Here is a 27920-nt window from a genome sequence, read left to right on the forward strand (position 1 = left end):
CAGGTAGATAGTTAATAAAACTGGGGAACTTTTAATAACATTAAATCAAAATACATCTCTCAACTTCCAGTCTCCAAAAGAGCAAAAGAGGGAAGCATTCAAAACACTTCCTACTTAATTGACTTCCAAGGGATAATGCAGTTACACCTGGCCAGTGTTTATAGGTTAGTTTGTTGTCGTTGCCTTATTTGTTTTGTTTTTAATTATTGATTTTCCACTATTTTAAGTAATTTGTTAAATAGCATGTTTGGAATAGTTTACTTATTAACTCAGAAACATTTATTTCATGCTTACCACATGTTGTGCCCTATGTTAGCCATTTCCTAGGGATGGATGTGGATATAGTTACCATTCCCAAGATGCTCACAGTCTCCTGGAGGAGCAAGATGTGTAACTAGCTCACTCTAATATAGATATAATATAGATCGTTATAATATAGATATAGCATTGATAGATACATGCTTAGAGTGCTATAGGAACACAGAAGAGGGAGTAAGTCTCCATGTCACTGGAAAAGCTACCCAGAACAGGTACCATTTCAGTAGTAGATTATGGTCAACATAAAAGCATCTAAGAACCGAGAGGGTTTTGAACTAGGAAGCATTAAGTTAAATATTAACAAAACAAAATAGCTTTTTCTGGGGCTGCTGAGTGGGCTGAGTGAAGATATCTTCATGTTCAATGCATAGATCATTATCAGAGAGAAGGAGAGAAAACAAGAGACCAGATCTGATGTAGCTAATTCCACAAAGAAAGAAGCCAGAATTCTGTTCAAAAGCTAGGTAATGACAGCAAATAAGTGACTAACAAGCATGTTCTTCTTGGGAGCCATGAACCTCTCCATCCATGAAAATTACATTTCTGGATGTGTGCACATACACAGTTCTCTAAGAAGAGGTGTTTTAGAATGCCAGGTTATCAAAGTATCACATAATCTCTAAATGTTATGAACCATTGCTGCATAGTGAATGGTCATATAATAACAAGTTATGAAATCAAACCTCAAGTTTGAGCTTCATGTCCCCTGTACACTACCCATGTGACATTAGATATATCCATTTATCTCTCTGTGACTAAGTTTGCCATCGCCTACCTTGTAGAATGGCTGTAAAAGTCAAAGTATGTCATAAAATATAAAGTACTACACCATCGTTACCTATAAAAATAAAAATTAACATAAGTAAATTCAACTTTAGCTTATTACAAGTTCTTCGTTGCTCTTTTAAATACAGCAGATCCAGGGGCACCTGGCTGGTTCAGTTGGTGGGGCATGCAACTCTTGATCTGGGAGTTGTAATTTCAAGCCCTATGTTAGGTGTGGCGATTGCTTAAAAATAACATCTTTAGGGGCATCTGGGTGGCTCAGTCTTCATCTGCTTTTGGCTCATGTCATGATCCCAGGACCCTGGGATAGAGCCTCACATCTGGCTCCCTGCTCAGCAGAATCTGAGTCTTCCTCTCTCTCTACTCCTTAGTCTGCTCTCCCTCTCACTCTCTTTCTCTCTCCCTCTCAAATAAATAAAATCATTAAAAAATAAATAAAATAAAATCTTTAAAATAAATAAATATGGCACATCCACTCTAGATGTTAATTCCTATTTGTATGTGTGTGTGTAAAGTTTTAAAATTATTTCAGGGTGAAAGTTTTCAATTATATGCAAAAGAAAAGAAAATACAAACCTCCATGAACTCATTTCTGAAATTACTTAGCCAATCTTGTTTGATCTATACTCCCAACTCCTCCTCCTTCCTTCACTGGGTTACTTTGAAATAAGTCCAATACTTTATATTATTTTGTCTGCATTTACTTAGCACATTTGTTAAAAAATAAGGACTCTTTTCTATTTTTTAAAAGATTTTATTTGTTAGTTAGAGAGAGAGAGAAAGTGAGAGACAGCACAAGCAAAGGGGAGGGGGAGAGGAAGGGAAGCAAAGCGGACTCCCTGCCAAGACCCTGGGATCATGACCTGAGCCACCCAGGCACCCCAAAGGATTTTTTTTTTAAACAAAATGATATTATTTTTAACATAACAATAATATCGTTATCATACCCGAAAACTACGGTAAATCTTCAGCATCAACAATGTTCAGATTTCCCTGGTTATCTTCTTGAGCCAGCTTCCAAACAAGGTCCACACTGAGCCTTTGGCTGATAGGGCTCTAGAGATTCACCCCATACCCACTTCCCTGACCCTCCTCTCCAGGGCCCTGGATGCCTTTCCCCTGAAGCTCCTAAGCCAGAGCTGATCCAGTCAGGAATTGTAGCAGCAGCCTCAGGCACCAGCAGGTGGATGGGGAAATTAGTTTTGCTGCCATAACCCCTATCAACCAGGGCTCAGTCTGATTTTTCTTTGGGCTTCTGCTTTGATTTCTCTGATAAGCTACTGTCTACTGCTTTCATGATTATCTGGGGTGTTTTTAAAACCGGGCTACAAATTCTTTGACACTCCTTCTATTGAGAGATGAGGTCTACGCCCACTTGAATGTGGGTGAGTTTTGACTGTTTTGACTAACAAAGTGCAGCAGAAGTGATACAATGTGACTTACGAAGTTTGGTCATAAGTGGCCCGGGAGCTTCTGTCGTCTTTGCTGGACCAGTCCACCACACTGTTAGGAAGGTCCATCAGCATGGAGACTGCGCGTGGGCATTCTAGTTCACAGTTCCAGGTGAGCCCAGTCTTTACACCATCCCACCGAGCACTGTACCCATGGTTGAAGGCATTTCTAGATGGTTCCAGTCCCTCATCATCTGAGTCACTGCAGATGTTTGAGTGTTCCCAGTTGAGACTCTGAGGTGTGATAAAGCAGAGACAAACATCCCCACTTAAGTTTCATTAGAGAATCAATACCTTGTCTGAAATCCTGACCACAGAACCATTAGCATAACAAACTATGTTTTACGCCACTAGATTTTGTAGTGGTTTGCTATATATAGCATTAATAATCACCCTAGCTCTTGTCATTCCTACCTCAGTGCCATACGCTGACTGTCCATGACATGGGAGACCGGCTAAAGAAACAGACTGATATTCACCATTCCTTCTGCAGAATTTAATGGAATCCCTGTTACTAGAAAAGTGACTCACTCTGACCTCCAGCTATACCCATCATCATAAGTCCAGAGTGTCTTGGTTCCAATTTTTCTAGAAAATAAACCTCTAGATGCCAGGCTTTGTGGTGGTGGGAAAAGGGTTCAAATAGCCTAAATTTCTATCGATCTTCATTAAGCCATCGTCAGCCTGCCTCCAGTTCTCCAGCCTCCCCTGGATCTTGCAGAGTGAAGCTTCATTGTTGGCACCTTGTTTGCAGGCACTTACATTTCAGCTGTTGTCACTCAGCTAAGTTGACACCCACCAGCTTGTCCCTTCTAGAGTATCTGTTGGCATATGATATCCGTGGTGATTTCCTCTCCCCTTTTCTCCAGCCTTGTGTATTTGTATCTTGTTTTATTCATTCTCAGGCTTCCGCTATCATAGAAGCAGTACAAGGAGAGAGGACTGGTCTTATTTTCTGAATGTGGACTCATTCATTTCCTGCTTTCTTGTTTGCCTCTCACCCTCACCATACGTGATGCCTGAAATTGCTGAGTTCTGAACTCAAGCTTTCTTTTCTTTGCTAGAGACCTTCAAACAGTCTTCTTCTTTTCAGCCCTGTGCCTCATTCCCAACTTCCACAGTACCTGGACACCTCCAAGTTCTGAGCCTTGTAAGATCTCTGTGGGGTGGACCAGCTCACCACTGACAAGTCTCTTCTTTTACAGACCTGACTCATAAAGTTCTATATGGATCTTATATAGATCTTAATTTTAACATAGCAAAAATGATTGGGAAAATTTGAACATTGATAATAATAATACAAAGAAACTGTAACTTTTCAGTGATGATAGAATTGAGTTATGTTTTTAAAATCTTTTTCATTTAGAGATACATATTAAAATATTTATGAATGAAATTATATCATGATTAGGATTTGCTTCAAGATTCAGTGGGGGGAACTGGGTATAGGTTCATATAGGTATATGAAATAAGATTGACCTTATTTTTTTTTAATTTTTATTTATTTGATGGAAAGAGAGCACAAGCAAGGGGAGCTGCAAACAAAGGGAGAGGGAGAAGCAGACTCCCCATTGATCAGGGAGTCCAACAGGGGACTCATTCCAGGACTCCGGGATCATAACCTGGGCCGAAGGCAGATGCTTTATTGACTGGGCCACACAGGCGCCCAAAAATAAGATTGACCTTTAACTTGAGTGAAACGCAGATTTCCTGTCCTTCTCCAGACTTTTCCTTTCCATGTGGCCTTCCTCTGTGGTCTCCTCAGCAGCATAACTGGCCTTCTTACAGAAAGAACTCCCAAGAACACAGCAGTGGGAACTGCCAGACCTTAAAGCTTAGGCCCAGAACTGGCACAGCATCACTTCCTTTGCATTATATTACTTAAAGGGAGACACTGAGCCATCCCAGATTCGACATAGGAGGGGTCTACCAGAATATGAATACTGGAAGGCATGATTCATGGGCTAATTTTTGGAGACAGCTATCACACCTGCATATTAATGAAAACTTTACAGCCTGAAAGTTAAGATGTCTTTTTATTCTCCAGCTGAGGGCTGCTCTGGGCCAGCCATTTGCAGTCAGCAGAGAGATAGTGATCCTTCTTTCCCTCCACTTAACATCGTCCTCTTCTGCAGCTTGCCAATGTTTCTGACCCAGCCAGTCTCAAAGCAGGGAGATGCAAGAGCAGTAAACAAGGTGGGAGTTTATAGTGATATTACTATAAGACGGTCTCACTCTCTGGGTTTGGCAAATGTTTAGAGCTGATATCTTCTCTTGCAAGCGGACAGCTGGCTATGGCAAAGTTGGTGCTTTCATTAAAGTTCTTTTGACATCTCCCTCCACACCACTGGGGACGTTTTGTACTTTCCACAACTTGGACAAGATATTTGTCTATGGCTCACCATGTATCCATAAAGCTCAGGTTTTTCTTTTGACTATCCAAAGAAGGTTCTATGCTGGATTCCCCTCACTGCTCATCTTCTACTCATTCGAAGCTGCTCTCTTGGGCAAAATTTGGAATGGCCCCAAACTGGCTGAATCACATTTCCCACAATTGAAAACATTACTCATACATCCTTGACCCAATAATCTCTGAGAATGGAAATTAATCTCGATATAGCAACATTTCCTTTGTTGGTGCCACCAAAGAACCTAGCTAAGCCACCATATCTATCGGGTGTTAGATATTCCAGGGACAAGTCAGACACCAGTCCATTTTGTCCCCACCATAGCAGGGAACTTCTCAAACTCTTCAAGTGAACTCATTGAATATCCTCTTTTTGAGGGATTGCACACCAAATGTACCTCCTTGGATGAAGATGAGGGGCTTATAGCTCAGCTGTCCCCAAATAAATCTTCTCCTAGGTACCACTCTCAACCTCTTAAGAGCCTCAGTGTGGTGAGGGATCAAAAATTGTGTCCTGGGTTTCGTTACCTCCTTTTCACAAGTCCCCAAGGTGGTCCATCCCACTTTGGAATCTGCTATCTATCTATTGAGTCTGGGGGTCTCAATCGTGACTTTCAATCTCATGTCCTGTCACAAATGATCTGTACACACAAGCTGAATTCATCATCCAATTCCTAATTCAGATGTTTGCTCTGCAGTCTTTTTCAAGCGCTCCCCAAAGTACTTTGAGACAGGTGGATGGAGAACAGTTATTTAAAGAACACAGAAAATATATAGTGCTTTATGTCTTAAAAATGATTTGTATCACAACATCCTCATATTTCTCTACTTAAAGGAGAGACAAAATACTGACAAGTGCCCTTTTCTCCCTTTACTCGGTACAGCCACACAGATATTTATAGACTAGGAACCAGGCCACTTTCCTGCAGAGATGATTGGGCATCCTGGGCCCATCCTGGTGACTACAGGAGCAGGCAGCCAATGACAACAGAAGCTTGTATGTGGCTCCTGTTTGCTCAGTGCTATTATGTTTCAAGGAATCACAGGTGATGTAGAGGAAATATTACATAAAATGCCTTTCAGTCCTTTTGAAAATTACTAGGGAATGATATTTAGAAGAGGTATCTCAATTCCTACAGCCACTGTTGAACCATCAACCTGTATTAATGAAATTTATATTAGAAAAGAACCTAAGGTAATTTGCCAATGATGTAAAGTAATAAGAATGTACATTCTATTAGCAGTTTGGTTGGTTGTTACATAAGCAAAGGAGAAATGATTATTTTCTAACTTCATTGACAATTAAGAATATAAAAAGAGGACCTCTCAATAGAAGCTGAGTGGCCCAGCTCATATGGGTTCCTGATAATGGCAGATCTGTGCCACTACCAAAGAATAAGGGAGGTTTTAATCACCCTCTCAAAGAAAAATCCATGTCACATGAAATGTGCAAAATTGAGCAAAATCCACAAAGAAATGATCATTTCAGAGCCATCACATACATGCAATAGCTTGACTCAGAGCATACCATTCCAGCCCAATGGGTACTCCAAATCCCAGGCCATCATTCATGGTTGCACAGGCTGTGTATTAATAACTCCAGGACTCCAGGGCACTGTTGACAGAGCCAAACCCATCTCTGCAGTGTCTCTGCCAACCTAAGAGGCCTAGCTTAATTGGAGATGATGGGCTTCAGACTTAGAACTGTTGATTCCTTGACCCATTATGTTGCACCTGTACTGGGTACAGGAACTCCCTCACAAGTATAAGGAAGAAGGGCCAAACAAATGTGCTTAGGGCAAAAGTGGGACTGACATTAGAGAGAGAGAGAGAGAGAGAGAAATGTGCATGAAAATTCAAGATAAATCTTTAAAGGAACTCTTTAAAAAGTAATACTTCTGAATTCATTTTTTAAAAAGTCTTTAAATCTCTTTTTTTTAAAAATTATTTATTCATTAGAGACACAGAGAGAGGCAGAGACAGGCAGAGGGAGAAGCAGGCTCCTCACAGGAAGCCTGATGTAGGACTTGATCCCAGGACCACAGGATCACGACCTGAGCTAAAGGCAGACACCCAACCGCTGAGCCACCCAAGCGTCCCTAATACTTCTGAATTCAAAAACAAGTTGTCTGAAGACAAACATGTTTAAACATTTTTGTGTGTGTGAGCCAACCCATTAACTGAAGAATTGTACAGTGGAATTGTGAAAAACAATTGCTTCTTATCATATATAATAAACCTTGCTAAAAGGGCAGTTGTGAGAAATGCTTGCTCTTATCACAGTGACTCTCATGGCCTTTCTACAACAGCAGTGTGGTTTTATTTAGCAGTGACGTGCTCCACCTAGTGGGCAGAAGTAGGAATTTAAGCAAAAACGGTAATCTCTTCAATACATTTCATTTCCTCTTTAAAACTTAAATCATGGAATTAAAGAAGAGGTAGCTGCTTCACTGACAGCCCATAAAAGCTGTATTGTAGCAGAAAGACTTGTGTGAAGGTCAAAGGTCTTTGGGCCATTGTAAGAGCAAAACCATTTTTGAGTTTCAGAGTAGCACAAGTTTTCTAAACTTCAGCACTATTGGCATTTGGGGCTGGATCGTTCTTTGTTTGGGGCGGGGGATGCTCTTCTCTGCACTATAGGATGTTTAGCAGCATCTCTGACCTCTACTTAGTTTTCATCAGTGGCAAATCCCCCACTCCCCTAACCACCGGTCTTGATGATGAAAAATGTCTACGACATTGCTAAATGTCCCCAAGGAAGCAAAACAACACCAAGTTGCGAATCATTAGAATAGAGGGACGACATGCCATGACATCATTTACTAAGATCACTCTCTGCTTCCTTGTTGAGAATGACCAGTGGGCAACAGAGATACCAGATAGGAATGGAGAGTGTGAATGTGTCTGTGTATTTTTAGCAGCTGACCTAAGTATGAATAATGCTTATTATTCCATCAATTCATTTGAAGTTGCAAAATGATGATATTGTAATTTCAACATCCCCTTTTCACTTATTAACTGGAATGCTTTTTCAGAGAGAATGTTCCCTCATTTACTACTACTTATGTACCCAGAGATACAATCTGTATGAGAACTATAGAAAATATTCTTTTCTGTTTACCAATTTTTAAAATAATGAGTTACCTCACTAGCATCCTCTAAGGGCGAGCAATTAATGCTTTATTTTTCATGTGGCATATTTGTCTATTTAGTATTATTTTGAATTCATGTATTTAAAATATATTTAGTGTTCAATACATTGCAGTTATGGCTTTTTATGTTGAAGTTCAAATTGTGCAATCTTCCAATTGCCTTATGAGTCTTTTGAGAGCAAACTAAATAGTCCTTGGTAGCTTTCTTCCTATCTGGCATGACAAGATGGTGCATACATTTCCAACTAAATATGCCAATTTTTTTCCTAGATAAAATATCTGGTTTATACTGATAATTCTAATTAAAAACATGACACAGATTTTGTTAAATACAGCTCTTTTCTCTTTAGCCAAGATCCCAGGCCTGAGAAACAAATTAAATAATAGACTATCACATAATTATTCACTTGCTATTTATCCCACAAAATTTTAACCCACGCCATAATTTTAGAATAACAATACTGACACTGCCACCAACAGTGTGATTACTGTCAACAGTGTAAAATTATTTTTGCAGGGTTTTTTGTTTTACATTAGAACATATCCCACTAAAGAGGTACACATTATTGCATTTTACAGCAACTAGACTGTGTTAATTGGCTATTTATTTAGGTACACTTGCTTCATTACTTTTTTTAAAAGACTGTTTTAGTTTACAGCTGAAGGAGAGTGGGAGATACAGGCTTCCAGTTATGGAATGAATAAGTCATAGGAATAGGGGCACCTGCATGGTTCAGTGGTTGAGTGCCTGCCTTTGGCTCAGGTGATGAACCCAGGGTCCTGGGATCGAGTCTCACATCGGGTTCCCTGCGGGGACCCTGCTCCTCCCTCTGCCTGTGTTTCTCCCTGTGTATCTCATGAATAAAAAAAAAAAAAAAAAATCTCAAAAAAAAAATTCATGGGAACAAAAGGCACAGCATAAGGAATATAGTCAATGATATTGCAATGGTGTTGTAAGGCAATACATGGTGGCTACACTGTGGTGGGCATAGATAACAATGCATAAACTTGTCAAATCACTAAGCCATATATACCTGAAACTAATGTAACATTGTATCAACTATACTCAAATTTAAAAATTACATTTGAATAGTTTTATTTTCTTTTTTAAGGATTTTATTTATTTATTCATGAGAGACACAGAAGAGGCAGAGACACAGGCAGAGAGAGAAGCAGTCTCCATGCAGGAAGCCAATGAGGGACTCCATCTCAAACCCCAGGATTATGACCTGAGCCAAAGGCAGACGCTCAACCACTGAGCCACCCAGGTGCCCCTATTTTAGAATTTCATAAAAACATCTAAATGACTCCAAAGTGAAATCAATAAAATGTGGTATGTTTAAGGAAGTCTAATTTCTAATGGTGTCCCCTCCAACATATTTTCTCCCCTATCCCTTATTGGTAACCATTCTTAAACAATTATGGTTAAACCTTCAATTTTTTAAAAATATAAGCAGTTATTTTTGTGTGTCTGTGTACAGCCTTGTTTTCTTTTTTTTAATTTTTTTATATTTATTTATTTATTCATGAGAGACACAGAGACGGAGAGATAGAGGCATAGAGAGCAGGCTCCATGCAGGGAGCCCAATGTGGGACTTGATCCCGGGTCTCCAGGATCACGCCCTGGGCTGACGGCGGCGCTAAACTGCTGAGCCACCCAGGCTGCCCAGCCCTGCCCTTCTTAACATGTTACAACATACTATCATCTAGTTTGCTTTTCTCACATCAACAACATAGTAGCTGAGTAAATTCTACAGCAACATAGATTCCATTATATGGATGTACCAAAGTTTTTTAATTAATCCTTTAATTTCAACTGTTTCCTATTTCTGCTACTGCAAATAATTTTGAGTTGTATCTTTTCATTTTTTAAGACAATGTCTGGGATAGATTCCTAGAAATTGGATTGCTAGATCAAAGCATGAACATGTATATGTAATGTTGCCTGTTATTAAAACTCCATTGGACTATTTTGCAATGGCCACCAGGATGTCAGAGAGTATGTTTCCCCACAACTTCCTCAACAAAGTATGTTGTCAGACTTGGAATACTGCAAACCTATAGATGAGAAATGGTCAACTCCATACACTTGTAATTTTTTCTTAATTTTTTCTTTTCTTATTATGAGTACGGTTATTTTTTCATGTGGTTAAAAACCATCTGCATTTTTCCTATGAACCATCTACCCATTCCTCTGACCCAGTTTCTGCACAGTTGCTGTTTTTCTTCTTTATTTTAGAAACAAGTCAATCATTTTAGTTAAAATACAGTTTTCAACCCTCTAATCATATAACTTCTCAGATTGCATTTTTCTTGAAACATGGTGACTAGCAAAAAAATTCCAAATGCAGTTATACCACCATCAAACATGAGAGAAAAACCACTGGGCTTGCCATCTACAATCCCCTTGTCTTTTTAAAACAAATTCTGCACCTTATATGCCAAGACCTTGTTTAGAATTGAAGCTTTTCTCTGCCCTATCCAATGGATATCCCATTGGGGATTCTCATCATCCTCAACCTCTTAGCTACATCTGAGAGGACTAAACACATACCTCCTTAACACTGATTTTCATTTGTGTGGCAAACTGTCTAGGTACAAGTTACTTGAACCAAACTATCTCAAAATTCCTTTTGGAAAATGGCACGACATTAATAAAAGTCAATACTCAAGTCATTTACCACTTCCTGCTCCACTTACTTGGTGACAAAATAAAGCAGTTGGAGAAAATGATACCTAACAATCTCAATGTGTTTAATTATCTGGTCTTATGTCAGTTCCTTTTCAAAACTCTAGTAGAGACTACCTAAGCTGCCTTTAAAATGTAGCTCCAAATAATTTTTCCAAGTTCACTCCACAATTCTTCTCAGAAGGTCCCCTACTCATTATCCCTTCAAACTTCTCATGCTTTTTTAAAATACACCACTTGTTCTGAGTGTGGGCTCTGGGCCAGAAGCATTAGCATTACCTGGGAGCTTGGAAATGCAAATTCTTGGGACTAATCCCAGATTTACGGACTCAAGAAACTGAGGCAGAGGTCCAACAACACACATCCCACCCTGTGAATGGTGTATGCTCAAGCTTGAGAAAGCAATGACTTAAGACTTACCTTTCCCGTGATATTTAGAATGCCCTTGCTAAAAGCTATTAGCTTCTTACTGCATTTCATAATTAAGTTCCAGATATTTTTTTCATGTATATGGTCTCCTCAACTAAACTATAAAGATCTAGAATAGGTCTATAGACCATAAAGGTCTATAAATCAGGTCTTTAGCTCATTTTATCAAACAATATAGCTGGTTTTAGTCATGTTCCAAAATTTGCAAAAACATAACGACATCTACCTTGATTTGCTTTATTGTTGCTTTGAAATATCTCAATAAAATAACTCAACAGACATTTCATGAAAGCAGTCTTAGTGAACATGTAACAAAACTGAATGTGTTTGCCTGATCCAATTCTCTCAAATCTGTTGTTTCAAAGCCTCACACTGGGAAAATGTAAATGAAGCTTCTGGCAGGCCCAGTCCACGACCTAACCTCTGGGAATAGGTAACCTTATAATGACAATAGGAAGTTTACAGATGTTACCAATTATTTGAGATTTGAAGACTCCTGATCATCCAGGTGGGCCCAATGATGTCCTCCTAAGAGGGAGTTGAGGGAGATACCACGACCAAAGAGAGAAGACTGAATGATGACAGAGGTAGAGAGACTCGAAGATGCTACATTTTTGGCTATGAAGATGGAGGAAGGGGCAAAGAGCCAAAGAATGCAAGGAACATAATTCCAAAAGCTGGAAAAGACAGGAAAACAGATTCTCCCCTAGAGCCTCCAGAAGGAGCCAGCCCTGCCGAAATTTGACATTGGCCTAGTAAAACTGATTTTGGATTTCTGGCCTTCAGAACTGTAAGAGAATTAATCTTTGCTGTTTTATGTCACTAAGCTTGTGGTAATTTGTTGCCGAAGCAATAGGAAACTAATACAAAACTTTTGATGAGTTTTTATTGTGAAATATTGGATTTAGAAAAAAAGTACAAAATGTCAACAGTCAGATGTGTACAAGTACAGTATTTCAATAGTCTATACATGTGAACAGCTTACCAGGTTCACCAGAGAATGCATATTTAGACCAATACAATCTAAAAAGAACTGCAATATTCACAGGCTATTAATACATAAATAACTTGGGCCAAAATGACCCTCACTGGTAAATGCTAATTAATAGCTGAAAACGGGCTAAAAAGCACAATACAGCACACCATAGTATCTCCTTACAGGTCCACATTTAAAGAATATCAGCTCATTATGTCAATACACTACAGATCCAGGACTGGGACTCAATTACTAGTTTATACAATTGCAAAAAAACTTACGTTATAAAACAAGGTCATGGAATAAAGAGAGGGCATTTAATTAGGACTAAATACTGTGAAGCCCCTAAAAAGTTTTAGCCTTGGAATTTACAAAACTTAATTATTTAGACTGATTTTCAATTTTTAATCTGTTTCCTAAAAAGGGGGGAGGGGCACCTTGGTTTTTAGTAGCAGCTCCAACAAGTTATAAGAACTATTACAGTTTATTTTAAAATCATAATGAGCACTGTGGATTGATAAATGGCTATGAAACCACAATATAAAACATTATAAAGTTTAAAGAAAGGTAATGACTATCTTATGAATTTAGCAAATCCTGCAAATATTAAAATCTGTGTTAAGAAGGCATTATCTATCATTGTTGAGAGCACTAAATTTAGGAAGATTATTGCATGAAGAGCTCATAAAAATAAACTGGTTTAATTTTTCCAAGTCTGACTGATTCAATCTTTTGCTATTACTTCAAAATAACCCTAGATAATGTTTTCAAATTAGACAAAGAATTACTTGATACCAATGTATAATGGAAAACTATAGGAATAATCTCCTGAAACATCAGTTATGTTAAAAACAATTATTATAATCACCTGGTGTTCTGAGGAAAGATGATCTTTGACCTGACATTCATAATCATTGTTTAAAAACAACTTAAAAACTACTTTAGTTAACAGTTTACTTAAAACAAATTTATCCTTGCCCATAAATTCCTAAGAGAAAGAACTCTCTCCCACTCTATACAGTGTATCTAGCAATGCTTGATGCTTTACAACTGAACTAAAAATCTGAACTGGCATTTATTAAGTAGATAATTCCATTAAAGGCTGAAAACCACTGGATCAGAAAATAGTCAATAACTTTACATAACCTATCCCAACCTACCTTAATCTTTTATAGACAATTTTAAAGACTCTGATATATTTTTCTTATAAATAGTGCCTGTATCTTACAGTAGATTCCAATTTATTCAAAGATACTCATGGACTGATCTGATTTAAGTTATTTAAATTTTTCCAGATTTGCTTTAAACTTACAAATCAAGTATGGTGTACATAAATATTAACTTAGATAACCACATATTATAGGGAAAGCAGATATATGGACCACTGCAGAAAAATTATAAATTTTTAAAAACTTTTATAAAAGAAAAATAGAGAACATGTAATTCACAAAATATGAACATGAAGCCATATGAATGACATAAAAAATAAAATTACTCTATCAGAAATGATTTAAAATCAAATCTTTGGGGAAGTATTTTTACATAATTCAATGAATTCAGTGACCAACAGCTTCTCATATAACACAGAAACAAACCACAAAATCATCTAGAGTCCATATGCATTATCAGTTCTTAATGCAATCTCAAACATTTTACTTAGATTTCCTTTTGAAATAGGCTTCTGTACATATGCATTTATATACAAACATTTATTAAACATGATTTTAAAACAAACTGTATGTACAAAAGATCAGCATTCCTATAAATAAAAACATTAGGTGGCAAAAAGGCACTTGTAAGTAAAAATCTACAGTAGTTTGTACAAAACAACACATTTTACCTTGGATACTGTACAATAAACATTAATTCTTATACCAATAATGAAAATACTAGTTTACTAACTAAAGTTAATGGTGTAACTTTTAAAAACATATTTACATATTCTCTGAAGTTCATTTAATAAAAGCACCATGATTTTCTCCTAAATTCATGTTGATGAAAAGTAAAAACACAATTACCAAAAAACCAGTGTTTACCATTTTCCTTGTTTAAAAAGTTTTTGTATTTCTAAATTGAAAACTGTTTTTCTGAAATTAGCATAGTGTAAAACAAAAAAATAAACAAAACCAAAAACCCTGCTGCTCTGACTTCTGAAAACCGTAATCTACTCTATTATTGCATGTTGCATTTTATAAAGAGCACTACCCATGCACTCCTTTACAAGTGTTTAATACTATTGCTGGCAAAAAAGTTCCTGGATATCAAATAATTAAAAAGTAACTTCAAACCAGTTGAAGTTTTATTTGAACGTTTTACAACTTAAAAAATGCTATATATCAGTTACAAAAGTGAATAGGAAACACGCCAATTCATCTGGTGTGCAAAAATATTTCTCCACTACACAGAATTTAAGGGCTTCACAGAATTTTTTTTCAAATTTACATTTTCAGCAGAAATACATGAGTAACTACTTTCTCAAGGGGATGTTAGTATGCTTCCACTTTTGTCAAACTTTTTACCCTTTGACAATGCTGCAACCTGTTTGAGTAGTTCTCTGTTTTTGGCCTGTGGGAGACAAAAACATTTAAGATGAAAAATGCTTGAAATATAAGTCATGTTGAAGAATACTACTTATTAATGCTATGCTTTTCACTTACACAACAAGATATCATTGAGACACTAAGAACAGATGAAAGAGTTGGTGTATTAAGGTTCATCTGTTTAATGCTGTATAATGGAGAATCAAAATTCTAGATTGGTTTATCAGCCCCCTTTGTAAATGTCGATATTAATAGAATTGTTGTCCAAAGATACAATCAGTTAGAAAAATAGCAACTTAGACAATCCATTAAGAAAGGGTCAAATTTTAAATAAGAAAAAATGTTTGGCTCTTTAAGTTAACATAAAATGAAAACTATGAAAATAAATTTTGTAATTAATGACTCAATGACTCAGAAGAAATACTGCCCAACAAACTGCACAAGTCTTCCATTTGATGTTTACCTAATTTATAGAATAAGCAAAAGAGGTCCTTTTTGCAAAAATATTCACATTTTTATCACTTTGCCAAATGGACCCTCTCAACTTAATGCTATTCATATAATTTTTTTTTTTGAAGCACCCATCAGGAATGCCTTTTTTGATCTCATTTTTGTTCCTTGAATTGCCATAACAGTCATTAGGTACTGGCTTTGATGTAATCTGAACATCTATACATCATCATTTTCATATCTTTGAAAGGATGAAATGATCTTTCAGAGATTCCAAGTTTCACTTTGCCATTGATCTGAATTTAATGTGCACTTCATTCAAACATTCCACACACCAAAGACATTGTCCTTGAGCCAATGCACTGTGAAAATTACCAGTGTTTAGTAAAGAGGAGTGTGTAAAGACAGACCTTCAATGAGTATTTTCATACTATGAGACTGCCTTTGTCTTCCTGTTAAGATCTCTTAGCTGTGGACACACAGGTAATAAAAAATCTTCGATATACACAAATACATTAACAATCAAACACTTTTGTGGAGTTTTTGAGCCAAAATGTGGAGAGTGTTTACCATAGACAAGAATCTGAGCACTGCCCTAAAAGCAACAAGATTTTCCCTCCGGTTTAGGAAAACCATTTATTTTCCTTCACAAGTCTTAAGACTTTTTATTATCTACATAATACTTTTTTTTTTTTTTTTTTTTGTAAATCCCAGTGCTTCATCTCCTACTCTAATTTTGGCCTTTGGGTGGCAAGATAACACCTTGCGCCTTCTCTGTACACCATCTTAAGCCAGTTTCATGAAACATAAACCTTTCCAAAGCTTTGTACTTTGACTCCCCCATCTTTCTTCAACCAAACTCTCCCCTATTAATGCCTATCACTCCTAAATACAAATATTCTTAGAATGATCTCATATTTGCAAATCTAACCATTTTTATGTCTGACTGCATGATTAACAGCAATTTCTCCCTATTAATTAGTTAAGTAAGGTGACAAGTTTCAATCTCAGGGGTGCTTACAGGGCTCAGTTGGTTAAGCATCTGACTCTTCAGCTCAAGTTGTGATCTCAGGGTTGTAAGATCAAGCCCTGCGTCAGGCTCTGTGCTGGACATGGGACCTGCTTAAGGCTCTCTCCCTCTCCCTCCTCTGTCCTTCCACCCCCAGTCCTCTTTAAGGAAAAAAAAAAAGTTTATATTTCAAATTCAATTCCAATTTTAAATCTATAAAATTGTAAAGAACTTAAAAAGATTTTCATTTTCCCTTTAAAATTAAAGTTTGAGAAACTCAGAAGACAAATAATGAGAATGCCTGGTTAATGCCTGGCACTAACTTACTTAGTGGTAAGTCAAGTGAGTACACTTAAGATCAACTGGTTTATTACTCAGCTGACCAATCCTAGTCAGTGTAATAGTTTTAAATTGTTTTCTTTTTATTGTCAACTACATGTTATTTAATTTCTAACTACATAGACTCTCTTGTCAAAACCAGAAATCTTTTTTTTTTTAAAGATTTTATTTATATATTCATGAGAGACACACAGAGAGAGAAAGACAGAGAGGGAGAGGCAGAGACACAGGCAGAGGGAGAAAGCAGGCTCCATGCTGGGAGCCTGACGTGGGACTTGATCCCCAGGTCTCCAGGATCACACCCTGGTTTGAAGACAGCGCTAAACTGCTGAGCCACTCGGGCTGCCCCAAAACCAGAAATCTTAAAATACAGATTAATGAAGGCCATAAAAAAAGCAGTATGTTCACAAATGTGCCTCAAAGAGATCACCATCAGATATATAAGGTATATTTATCCAAAACCTTTTATATGGACATGCCAAATCATTAAAAAGTTAATATCCAAATTATCTTTTCTCAGTCATCAATAGGAAACAAAGACAAAAATCCAAGAGTTCGTAATTTTCATAATTTAAGTATGAAACACAAGAAATCAAACATTAGGTGTTGAAAGCAGTTTTCCCTTTTAATTTTTTAGCAGCTATTTCAATTTGCATTTATATACTCAATCTCCTAAATGCAGCACTAATAAATTTATTTGCTGATAAATTATGTAACAAAAAAAGCCCTTAGGTTGAAATAAACGTATCCGTTGTTAAATGGAGGTAAGTCCAAATCTGTCTTATTCTAATTTAGGTACACTAAAAATATATTTTAATGTAAAAATTATGTACATGTTCAAAATTTTTATCCTAACGTTACTTCTGTATTATGCATCCTGCAAAAATCAAATAACTTAAAACTCTTAACAAGTTAAGCTAAAAATGTTTAGAAACAGTGGCCTAAAAGAAAGGATATCTGGAGTAACACAGATCTTGCTATGTAAACCTGGAATCTATTTTCTCACGGATAAAACAGAACTTCACCACCACCTCAAAAAGAGCTAAAAGAACTAATCAAATATATAAAACACTTAGCCTAACACAGAGGTTGATACATAGCAGGCACTCAAATCTTAGTCCCCTTTTCCCCTTTATTAACATAGTTCCTAAATAAAAATATTTTTTTTTATTTGGAATTCTTACTTTAGACAACCCTGCTACAGGGTTGTGATCACAAAAAGAAAAATAGTTAACTGTTTCCCAACTGGACAGAAAACCCTTTTAGTACATGGTTGCTGAAGGGACTACAGTTAAGAGAGGGTACACAACCAGCAGAGTATCTCTGGCAATTAACAAAAAAGACAGAGGGAAGTGATCTGATAACAAGGAACAGAAACCTGAGTGACCTAAGGGGCGGGAACACAAGAGAAGTAAAGTTTAATCTCAGTCACAAGATGTAGGTTTCTATGTCAGTTCTGATTGTGACCACCATTTCATCTGTAAAATGGAAACTCAGTTACTGGAAAAAGCAAATAACACAGCCTATGTGGTATCATGTTACAGATACTATGCTGCTATATAAATACTAGTTGCTGTTCTATCACATCAAAGTTCAGCTACTGACCAGGAAGAGTTAGGCTTAAGATACCGATCAGGCTAAGATGTCAAAGAGGAGGTCCCCTTTGTTTACAATAACAAAGTAAAACAACAAATTGCTCTTTTGGACAGTGAGTCATACTAAGTTTTATCATAAATTTAAGTATTGCTCACAGTTTTTCTGTTACTCAATTCTGGATTTACTCCAGAGTTTTGGTTATACACTTTAAATCAGAGATCATCATGCAGAAAATTATGCTGCCAAGTAATCCTTCAACATTAATAACTCAATGAGAAAAATAAGAAAATCATAAAACAAACACATACTGGTGGATGATAATGTATAAGAACCCCAATTATATGGACAATTTCTCAGGAAAGAAGGCATATGGACACTTCCATAAATCAATACTCATTCAACAAATTGAGTGCCTACTATGTGCCAGGTTCTACAAGGTTTGTCTTCAAAACAAATGTTAAGATCAATGTTAAGAATACGGCTGTAATTCAGATTTTAGCAGGTTCCTAGGTACATTTTACGATTTCAATTTAAGCTACCTTCAAAGAAGTATGAGGAATACAACCCAAAAGGTAGAAACAGCATATGTACCCTAGTGTTGTAATGATAAAAAAAAAAAAAAAAAATGCAGGGCAGTATTATTCGCTTCCTTCCCAAGCTGCACTCTCCCATCAAGTCTAAAGTCTATGTGCTGGCATGCATCCTGTAGGATTTTAAGACTTCAAACTATTGAAATTTAAAACCCTGTTACCCAAAGATTAATTCTTCAGACATCAGAATGTATAAATCAAAAGAACATGTAATTAATTTAGTGTGGTCTGATTTCTAGATTTCTGAAATCAAGGTGAGAAAAGCCTTAAATAAATAAGGAAATAACATGTATCCCTGCTGGATGCTCTCTATCTCTGCATGCTGGACATCAGATACCACCCTCTTTGACACTATGGTGATTGTTGGCTTCACCATTCAGTTGCTCTGTATATTGAAATCCTCCTGAGTATACTTTGCAGTACTCCTGGAGGCTGGCCTTGGCCTAGGTCACTAGAGGCTCCCTGCTGCAGCACACAGCAGAATCCTCTTTGGCACCCTGAAAATCACAGTACGACAGTTAAAGTGCACTCTTTTGCCTTTCATCACTGCATGTAGCATAAATTTCCTCCACTTGAGGACCCTGGGAACTGGTTTTGTACACCCACCTCCTTCCCATTATCTGGGAGGAAACAGGAAGAATGATTGCACAGTGTACTAAAGACCTTATTTCCACCGTAGTTTCATGAATCCAATCTAATTTTTTTGTTTTTCACACAATGAACGTACTCCATTGGGATCCTCAGAAAACCCCATATTAAGTTTAGGAAAAGTTTTCAGAATTAATATCCTGAATCACCTTACTGAGTGATTTCAAGCAATAATTCTTAGTGGAAGCAGGAGTTAAAAAGTCAAAATCAGGGGCCCCTGGGAGGCTCAGTCATTTATCTGCCTTTGGCTCAGGCCATGATCCTGGGGTCCTAAGATCAAGCCCCACATCAGGTTCCCCACTCAGTGGGGATCTGATTCTCTCTCTACTGCTCGTGCTCTTTGCTGACCCTCTTCGCTCTCTCAAATAAAAAAATCTAAAAAAAAAAAAAAGTCAAAATTGAAGCTAAAACTGCACCAAATACACATAAGATAGGGATACTAATACTAGTCTAAAATATTATTATTAACAATTAAGTAGGTTAGCCCTCCTTGCCTAACAGTTCATATAAATAATGTCATTTACCTGAAGTTGTTCCACAGTTTCTTTGTGCGCTTTTTCCATACTGTTCATTTTTGTTCTCAAATTTGACTCTTGGTACTGAAAGTCCGCCTTTAGTTCAGTTAACTGAGAGACAGACAAACAAGCATATAAATACATATATGTGCACATGTAAAAAATATAATAATGTACAAACACATCATTTTAAACATTCTTCATTATAAATTCACAGTTCATTATAGAAGTGGAAGATGTTAGCAGTTTCCTGAAATTTATAATTTAGAATTTGTTTTGTGAAATGAAAGTTATTTTACTACAGTATATTGTAATGGTAAGATAATACTGAACTACCAGTAAAACTTTTGAGAAGATGCCTTTTTTTTTTTTTTTTCAATTTACAGATGGCTTTAATAGACACGGAGTTTGGCAACTGGTATACCAACAGGAAAGCTTAATGGCTAATACCAGGAAAAACTGTGTCAATTACAACATATTTCACATCATATATAAACAAAGAAATGTTAATAGTAATTTCAGGTTAAAATAATCTTTCAAAGACAAAAGAAGAAAATTTCACACTGGGCAAGTACAAACAGGAGTGGTTTTATCAACCATGAGCTATATTGCTTTTACTTTAAAATTTATGTCCAGAATTATGTATCCAATACCACCCAAGACTTGAGATAAAACAAAAAAGCACAGAAGCTCAACTAACACGGAATGAGAAAGAAAAGGGAGTTACTTTAAAATTTTCACATAGACAAATGTAAGAAAAAAAAAATCAGTGGTTTAAGGAAGCTACATGTTCTTCTTAAATATCAATGACATACATAAAATACAAAATCCTTAGGACTTCAAACTAAAAGGTAAGTTCATATTATATCATTATGTTGTTAGAACCATGGAGAAGCAGCTTCTGGTTATTTTTAAATGGTTTTTCATTATGTACAAATGTTAAAGATTTGAATGTTCTTTTTTGTAATTACCTACTAGCCAGTAAACTCAAAGATATGTAACAGCAAAAAGAGAAAGGAAGTTATGATGTATTATATTCTTATTGTCTGAATAAAAGCCCTTGCTTTTGCCAAATTCAAAGAATAACTGAATTCCCTCTCTGTTTTCTACATTACAAAGGAATTCCTGTTCTGAAATGTCAGTTCACATCAGATCAGCTAAGATAATTATTCTTGTCACTCAACTGTGTGTTGCCTTCAGATTATGAATTTCTAGAAGATAAGGATTATGCCCAATTTACCCATTTTTGTATTTTCATGATCACTTGAGGATACATGGCTGGTTCTAGAAGTCATTGAATAAAGTGAAATAAACTTAAGAAAATATCTTGGTTGTTGTAGATTTACATTATAAGAGAAAATAGCAAATATATAGCTATTTTAAGCTTAGAATTATTATTTTCCTTACAACATGGCTTATTTCCGTTCCTACTAGTTTTGTTTTGTTTTTTGTTTTTTTTGAAAAAACACTAACAAAAGCAGAAAACTTTCAACAAACTGCACTAACACAGAAGAGTCAGGTATGGAAAAAAAAAATCTAAAAAAGTCGAATTCCACAATGCATTATTAACTTAGTTTTGGAATTGTTGCTTTATAGCAAAATTACTGTTTTATTCAACTTTTACCTAGAATTACTTAGAGTAATATAGATAAATATTTGTGCAATAGAAATGTCCCTAAAATTTTATGCATAAAACAAATTTCAATAAAAGCTCATTAATTCAAAAAATTCTGTTAAAAGGAACCATAAAAAATAAGACACTCATAACTATCCTATTTTTAACTTACATCAATCCTAAATTTCATATACTGAATTTGCTTAACGTAAGGTACAAATGTATTAAAATAAATTTAAATCCACTAACCATCAAGATGTGAGAAAATTTAACACAAGTTATTAAATGCCAAGCTCAGATTCAACTACCACTACAGATACTCAGAAATAGAAATAATTCATACACATACTCATAATCAAGGCTTATTCATAATTTTAAAGGAATGTTTTTAATGTTTTCCTACTGTATATTTGAAATAAGTCAAAAAAGAAAAGTCTAAGACTATAAACAAGTACAAAAGTTGGTTCTATCGTCAAAGATGACCCAACATCAGTAATAGCAGTTACAAGCACTTATACAGGGCAGGAGCTGTAGTACTTCCTATTTTCATTCAATCGTAATGACCATCTCCTGAAATAGTATTAATATTCCCATTTTTAAAAAACAGGACCAGAGATGTGAAAGCATTCTGCTCAAGTTAACAAAGTGCTAAAAACTTTTCACTAAATTGACAACATATTTGATACTCTTCATCTAACTGACAAGTCAGAAGTAAACTTATTTCCTACAAAATGATCTTAGACACCTATTGCTAATCACCGACTACCACACAGGAAATTCCCATAGCACCACTTTTTACCAAATAAATAATTGGTATGTCAAAGACTATATATATTCAATTACTTTTTCAAATCATAAGAATTCACATATTCCATTTACCTGTCATTTTCAAATTAAGGCATTAGGCTTATTTTTAAACTATGGATTTACTGAAAACTAATGTTCAGACATTATTACAACTTCAATTAGCTCTCGGTTAATTCTTAGAACTAAGATTCTGAAAGGCCATTTTCACCTATCTTCATTAACAGCTTACATTCCAATTTGGCTTTTGTAATGTGTCTTGTAATAATCATGCACAAGAAACATTACCAAATTATTAAAGTCTAATAAAACTTGGAATTTTCAAGCAAAACTCAAGATGTAAATCTTACCAGGCTTCAGCGAACCATGTTCTTACCTTTTTATCTTTTTCTAAAATGGTCTGGTCTCTCTGCTGTAAGAGACGTTTAAGTGACATCACTTCTTCTTTCAGTTGACTTATAAGGACAAAATTGTCTGTTCCCCCACTATCTGCTGACTGATTTATAGAGCTACTAAAAAGAAAAAAGTAAAACAGAGTTAAATGAAGTAGAAGGAAAATTAGCAGGTGTTCAAATTGCATAAATTAGACAATTCCACAAACATCCTTAAGGCTAATGCAAAAAAATATGTACCTGACAGAAATGGATGCAACTGGCAAATTACCTTACTAATGGCACACATTACATACACCTGCAGAAATATAATTCAGTATTAGCTTTTAGGGGGTCAATACTTCTAGTGTAAAGCAATAGGCAGCCAATTTGTACAGTAACATCAGCAAACTTTTGGCTAATGAACTAAAACAAACTCACGCTCATAATACTTTAAATTTAAATACATTTTCCAAGCAGGTCAATTTAAAACATCACACTTAGATTTTTAGATTTGTGTTTCACTGAAGAATAATTAAGATCAAGAGAATGTTCTATTCAGATTTGTTTTCTTTTCAAAACCCAATGTATTCCCCAAATAGAACAACAGTTCAGTGCCACTTGCTTATTGCCAAAATTAAGTTAAAATTTTAAACTAATTATGGTTACTCTTCTTGGTGACTCAAAAAAGTCAATGCAGAAAATACGTTTCTATTCTTTTACCTAGTAATAACTGTCAATCAACTGTAACTGTTTAGCTATAACTTGAATTTTCGTAGCGCTAAAGGAATTCATTTTTACCTATCTCCATTAGATGGCTTAGATTCCAATTTGGGCTTTTTCTTTGGAGTTTCATTCTGAATTGCTGCAGAGGATTTATGGCTGAAACCAAACATTAATAAGAATAATTAGAGTAAAAAAGGGCAGAAGCCTCAAGTGATAAGTTATTCTTTTCCCCCTAAAATATTACCGAATATCACTGATTTTTTAAAAGCATAAATAACAAAGTTAAAGGGAAGTCACATTAAAAAAAATACATGTTTCAAAATACTTCAGAAAATATATTGACATATTTACCTCTGTTTCCATAGTCCCTGCTCTTGTTCTGGACTCAGATTGCTGATTCTGAAAAATACACAAATGACATCTAACAACAACATTTATTTAATACCTCTACATTTAACAGCATTCTTCCTAATGGACTCAAATTATGTATGTTAAAAATCTTTTGTTCAGAGGAAGCATATTCAATTAAGTTTTTGAACTAAACTAATATATACTGAATAAGTCATATTCTATTGAGATAGATTCAAGTAACTGCTAGGCATCTTAAGTTCTTTAACAAAAGTACAGTGATGGGGATTAAATTCTCCTTTTATTCAGATCATTTTCCAAAAGTCAGTTTAATATCATACTAAGAATTGGGGTATATAAGCACAAAACTCAACCATGATAAGATTCTATAATCATAAAGTATGACAGTCATCACACTTAGGCTGCCGTTACTATTTCAGACAGAAAATGTTTTATCTTTAAAGTTAACACCTTCCTAATAACCCTATGCACAGATTTCTCCTTTGGAATAATTCAAGTTGTTCATAATAGTGTGTCACACTGAATCATGAAATATTTAATTTGTTTCTTTCCTAAGAACCATCTCCAAAGTCTCTGGATGTTTTAGTCAGTACTGTGGAATAGACATGCTGAAAATACTGGGAAATTCCATAGTAAGAAATGATTCTACTTTGCTTATAATTAAATAAAGTCATATTACTAATTCTCTTCCATTATGCCATAATGCCAATAACAACTTTTTAATTTACTATCAATCTTACCAGTTTTCTTATGGTTGCATATCAGTCAATCCTGTATTAATCCCTAGTTTATTGATTCAACATGTATAGAGCATCTCCTATGTACCAGACATCACACACTTATACAATATAAGATGTTAAAAGACCTAGGCTGTGTGACCTTCTGCCAGTTACCCAAAATTCCTGAGGCTTAGTTCCCTCAGCTGTAAAATGGGTATAATTTATACCTTGTAAGGGATATCAGACTTAAATGAGTTTATATACATAAAAGCACTTTCTACATTACTAGTATATACACAGTAAGTAAAAATATGTGTGTATATTTATGCATATAAAATTTACTATTGTAGCTGGATAAGTTTTTCAAGCAAAAGTAAAAAAAAAAAAAAATCAGACCATGTTAAAATCAGCTATAAATAAATACCAACTTGGGGGAAAATGCTGTAATTCTATAAACCTGAGTTATTATTTGTGGCAATAAATGCCAACCCTTAAAAAAAATTTTAAAAATTTAAAAAATAAATAAATGCCAACCCTACACGGAGGAACTCAGTTGCCCTTTTTTTTACAATTTTCATCATAAGCATTAGTAAACCATATTATCACACATGAATTAACAGCAGTATCAGGATCTCAAATTGAGAAACAACGTATTAAAATACTTAACAAAAACACTTGGAATTCATCTTTGCTTTCTGAGATGGCCATTCCTGAATCCAGATTGACTTGTTTTTGCCCTCTTCTATCCCCAAGCATCACTGTTTATCACAATAGGTATGCTCCTCATAATTGTTCTCACCCACCGAACTTAGGATAGAACCTCACCAACTGATTGCCTACTCATTAAATGGTCTACATCCATCAAATACAAAACAGTATTTCTATTTCTTCAGCAATAAAAAGGAAAAAAAAAATTAAAGGCTAATTTTATCCTTATTCCTTTTGTTTTGATACCTGTTATTCTTTCTAAAGATTAAGTTACGGTCACAGAATCTTATCTTTATACATATATTGAGTGTGTCTTATCACATGCTAAGAAAAATTTATCTAGTAAGAACAGGGAAAGGGTAATTCAACTGAGTTTTAAGAAGAGTAGGTCCAATGGATGCCATTATGATAGTTACTTTATCATAGTTTTTCTTTTTTTTTCCATAGTTTTTCTTAAAGAAGCAAAAACAAGAAAGATTTATGTTCCTTTGTTCCTTGGGATATTCTGATAGAAGCACAAGATTTCTTCAGAAGAGCTAGAGAAGTCACTATATGACCACTCTGACATCCAGAAAGCACAACAACGGGGTAAGGCAAGTGGAAAAATTGCTTAAGCAAACATCAGTACCTCAATAAAACTTCATAATATGTGCTTGCCTACAATTAGAATCAAATCTTGTTATAATTAGTACTATATTCTAAAAATGTGTTCTTAAATGTGGTAGGCATTGATTTTTGGTAAATGAAATTATGTTTTATCTACCTAGAAGTCTTCATACAGAAATTTGGGAAAAAAGAAATTCTTCTGAAAACTGGTTAACATGCCCCTATTTTGTCCATTTTGTGTTTAGTTTGTGCTTTAATATTCTTGGTTTTTCCATGAAGACTAAAACCACAGTTCAAGCAACTTTATGCTACACACATATTACCACTATATAACTCTTTTCTCCTAAGGCACTTTAAAAATCAAGCAGTTGTTTATATTTGAATAGAATTTCTGCCTATGTGTTTAAAAAAACAACAACAACAAAGTATTGCCTGTTTAAAATACTATTTTTCAGGATGCCAGTGGTTGAGTGTCTGCCTTCGGCTCAGGCATGATCCTGGAGTACTGGGATCGAGTCCCACATGGGGCTCCCTGCATGGAGTCTGCTTCTCCCTCTGCCTCTCTCTCTCCATGTCTCTCATGAATAAATAAATTCTTTAAAAAAAATTATTTTTCATACTTTTGGAAACTTCAAGATTTAGAATGTTTCTATCATGATCACAAATGATAGTCTCGGAATCTGTTCTATAAAAACATTGAATGTATATATTCTAGTCACTGGTTTAAGTAAAACAAATTAGTGGTAACTGGTGAACAGAATTCCATATAACCGTAATTTGTATTTATAATTGAAAATATAACTTTTATAGTAAAACCCTAACAATCATTTAAACAAAGAAAGAATATTGAAGCCTTTCATAACACAGGCCAATGAAGTATTAATTAACTCTGGTGTACTTGTATTTTGACTTTATATGATCATATAAAATATATGGGAATTAACATATGCGTTATGGAATTACATATGATCACATGTAATTCCCTACATGTCCTATTTTTATAGTAAACAGCTAAACACACTCCACGTGTATAATTTTATACATGCTTACCTCAAAGATACTGTGGGTTGGATTCTAAACCACCCAATAAAAATAATATTGCAATAAAGCAAGTCAAAATTTGTTTCCCAGTGCACCTAAATTATGTTTATACCATACTATAGTCTACTAAGTGTGCCAAACAATTAGATACCTTAAAAAAGTAAATTAAAAAATTGTTGCTAAAAAATGCTAATGCCACCATCCGAACTTTCAGTAAGTCATGAAGCACTGATCACAGATCACTATGACAAATAAGGAAAAATATTTGAAATATTTTGAGAATTACCAAAACATGATGCAGAAATGTGAAGTGAGTAAATGCTGTTGGAAAATGGTGCCCATACACTTGCTCAATGTAGGGTTACTACAACCCCTCTATTTGTAAAAACTGCAGTATCTGTGAAGCACAATAAAGCAAAATGTGATAAAACAAGGTGTGCCTGTATCTTGAATAAAGTAGGGAAAAGACCCTAAATACTCAAGAAGCTTACCATATACAATGGAAACTAGATCTGCACAAAAGTAGTATTTGCAAAAAGTTAAACACCAATATATGGCATTAAAATACCAGGAGATTTTTAGAAAACCTGATTTCAAAGTACTTACTTGTGATGGCTACTGCTGTGACGATGGTGATGGTGATGATGATGGTGATGATGTTTTGAATGATGCTGGTCTTTCTCGGTAAGAGATGAAGAAGATGAGTTTGAATGTGAAGATCCCAGGCTCTTCCTTTGTTCTTTTGTCTTCTGTAAAACTCTCTTGTATGATAAAGTACAGAGCCAGCATAATAACTTTCCATCAACCTTTTTAAAGAAAATATCTGCATTAGATTAAATGCACCTAGAGACTGAGTGTAAGTGAAAGATAAACTGTTCAACTTCTAGTGCATGCACTCTCACCCATGCACATGCGTGCGCGCTCTCTCTCTCTCTCAAACACACACACACACACACACACACACAGATTGTTACAAAATGGAAATAAAATTAGACTTTTCTGAAACTTGGGAAAATGCTCATTTGGTATATATTGTAAAATTGGTGAGGATAATGTAAGGACTTCC

General features: G+C 35.4%; 1 protein-coding gene across 23 annotated transcripts in view; it reads right to left on the reverse strand.

Moving 5' to 3' along the window:
* FAM76B (family with sequence similarity 76 member B) overlaps window positions 1-27920 on the reverse strand; it is a 107533-nt gene that overhangs the window by 72731 nt on the left and 6882 nt on the right. For 17 of the 23 annotated variants that reach the window (XR_012015982.1, XR_012015991.1, XR_012015983.1 and 14 more), the window contains 6 exons: window positions 27461-27660; window positions 23763-23810; window positions 23487-23567; window positions 22691-22826; window positions 19905-20006; window positions 2548-2789 (listed from right to left, as the gene is read on the reverse strand). Coding sequence is in view for 13 of the 23 variants with exons in the window: in XM_072795115.1 (XP_072651216.1) it covers window positions 2548-2789; window positions 19905-20006; window positions 22691-22826; window positions 23487-23567; window positions 23763-23810; window positions 27461-27660 (809 nt within the window). In the remaining 10 variants the exon portion in view is untranslated. Of the gene's footprint in view, window positions 1-2547; window positions 2790-12100; window positions 14774-19904; window positions 20007-22686; window positions 22827-22946; window positions 23005-23486; window positions 23568-23762; window positions 23811-27460; window positions 27661-27920 lie in introns of those variants that run through there. The other 6 variants (XM_072795122.1, XM_072795123.1, XM_072795116.1 and 3 more) reach the window with 5 other exon arrangements.

This window comes from Canis lupus, chromosome 23 (assembly GCF_048164855.1).
Source record: "Canis lupus baileyi chromosome 23, mCanLup2.hap1, whole genome shotgun sequence".
In the NCBI taxonomy this organism is placed as follows: Eukaryota; Metazoa; Chordata; class Mammalia; order Carnivora; family Canidae; genus Canis; species Canis lupus.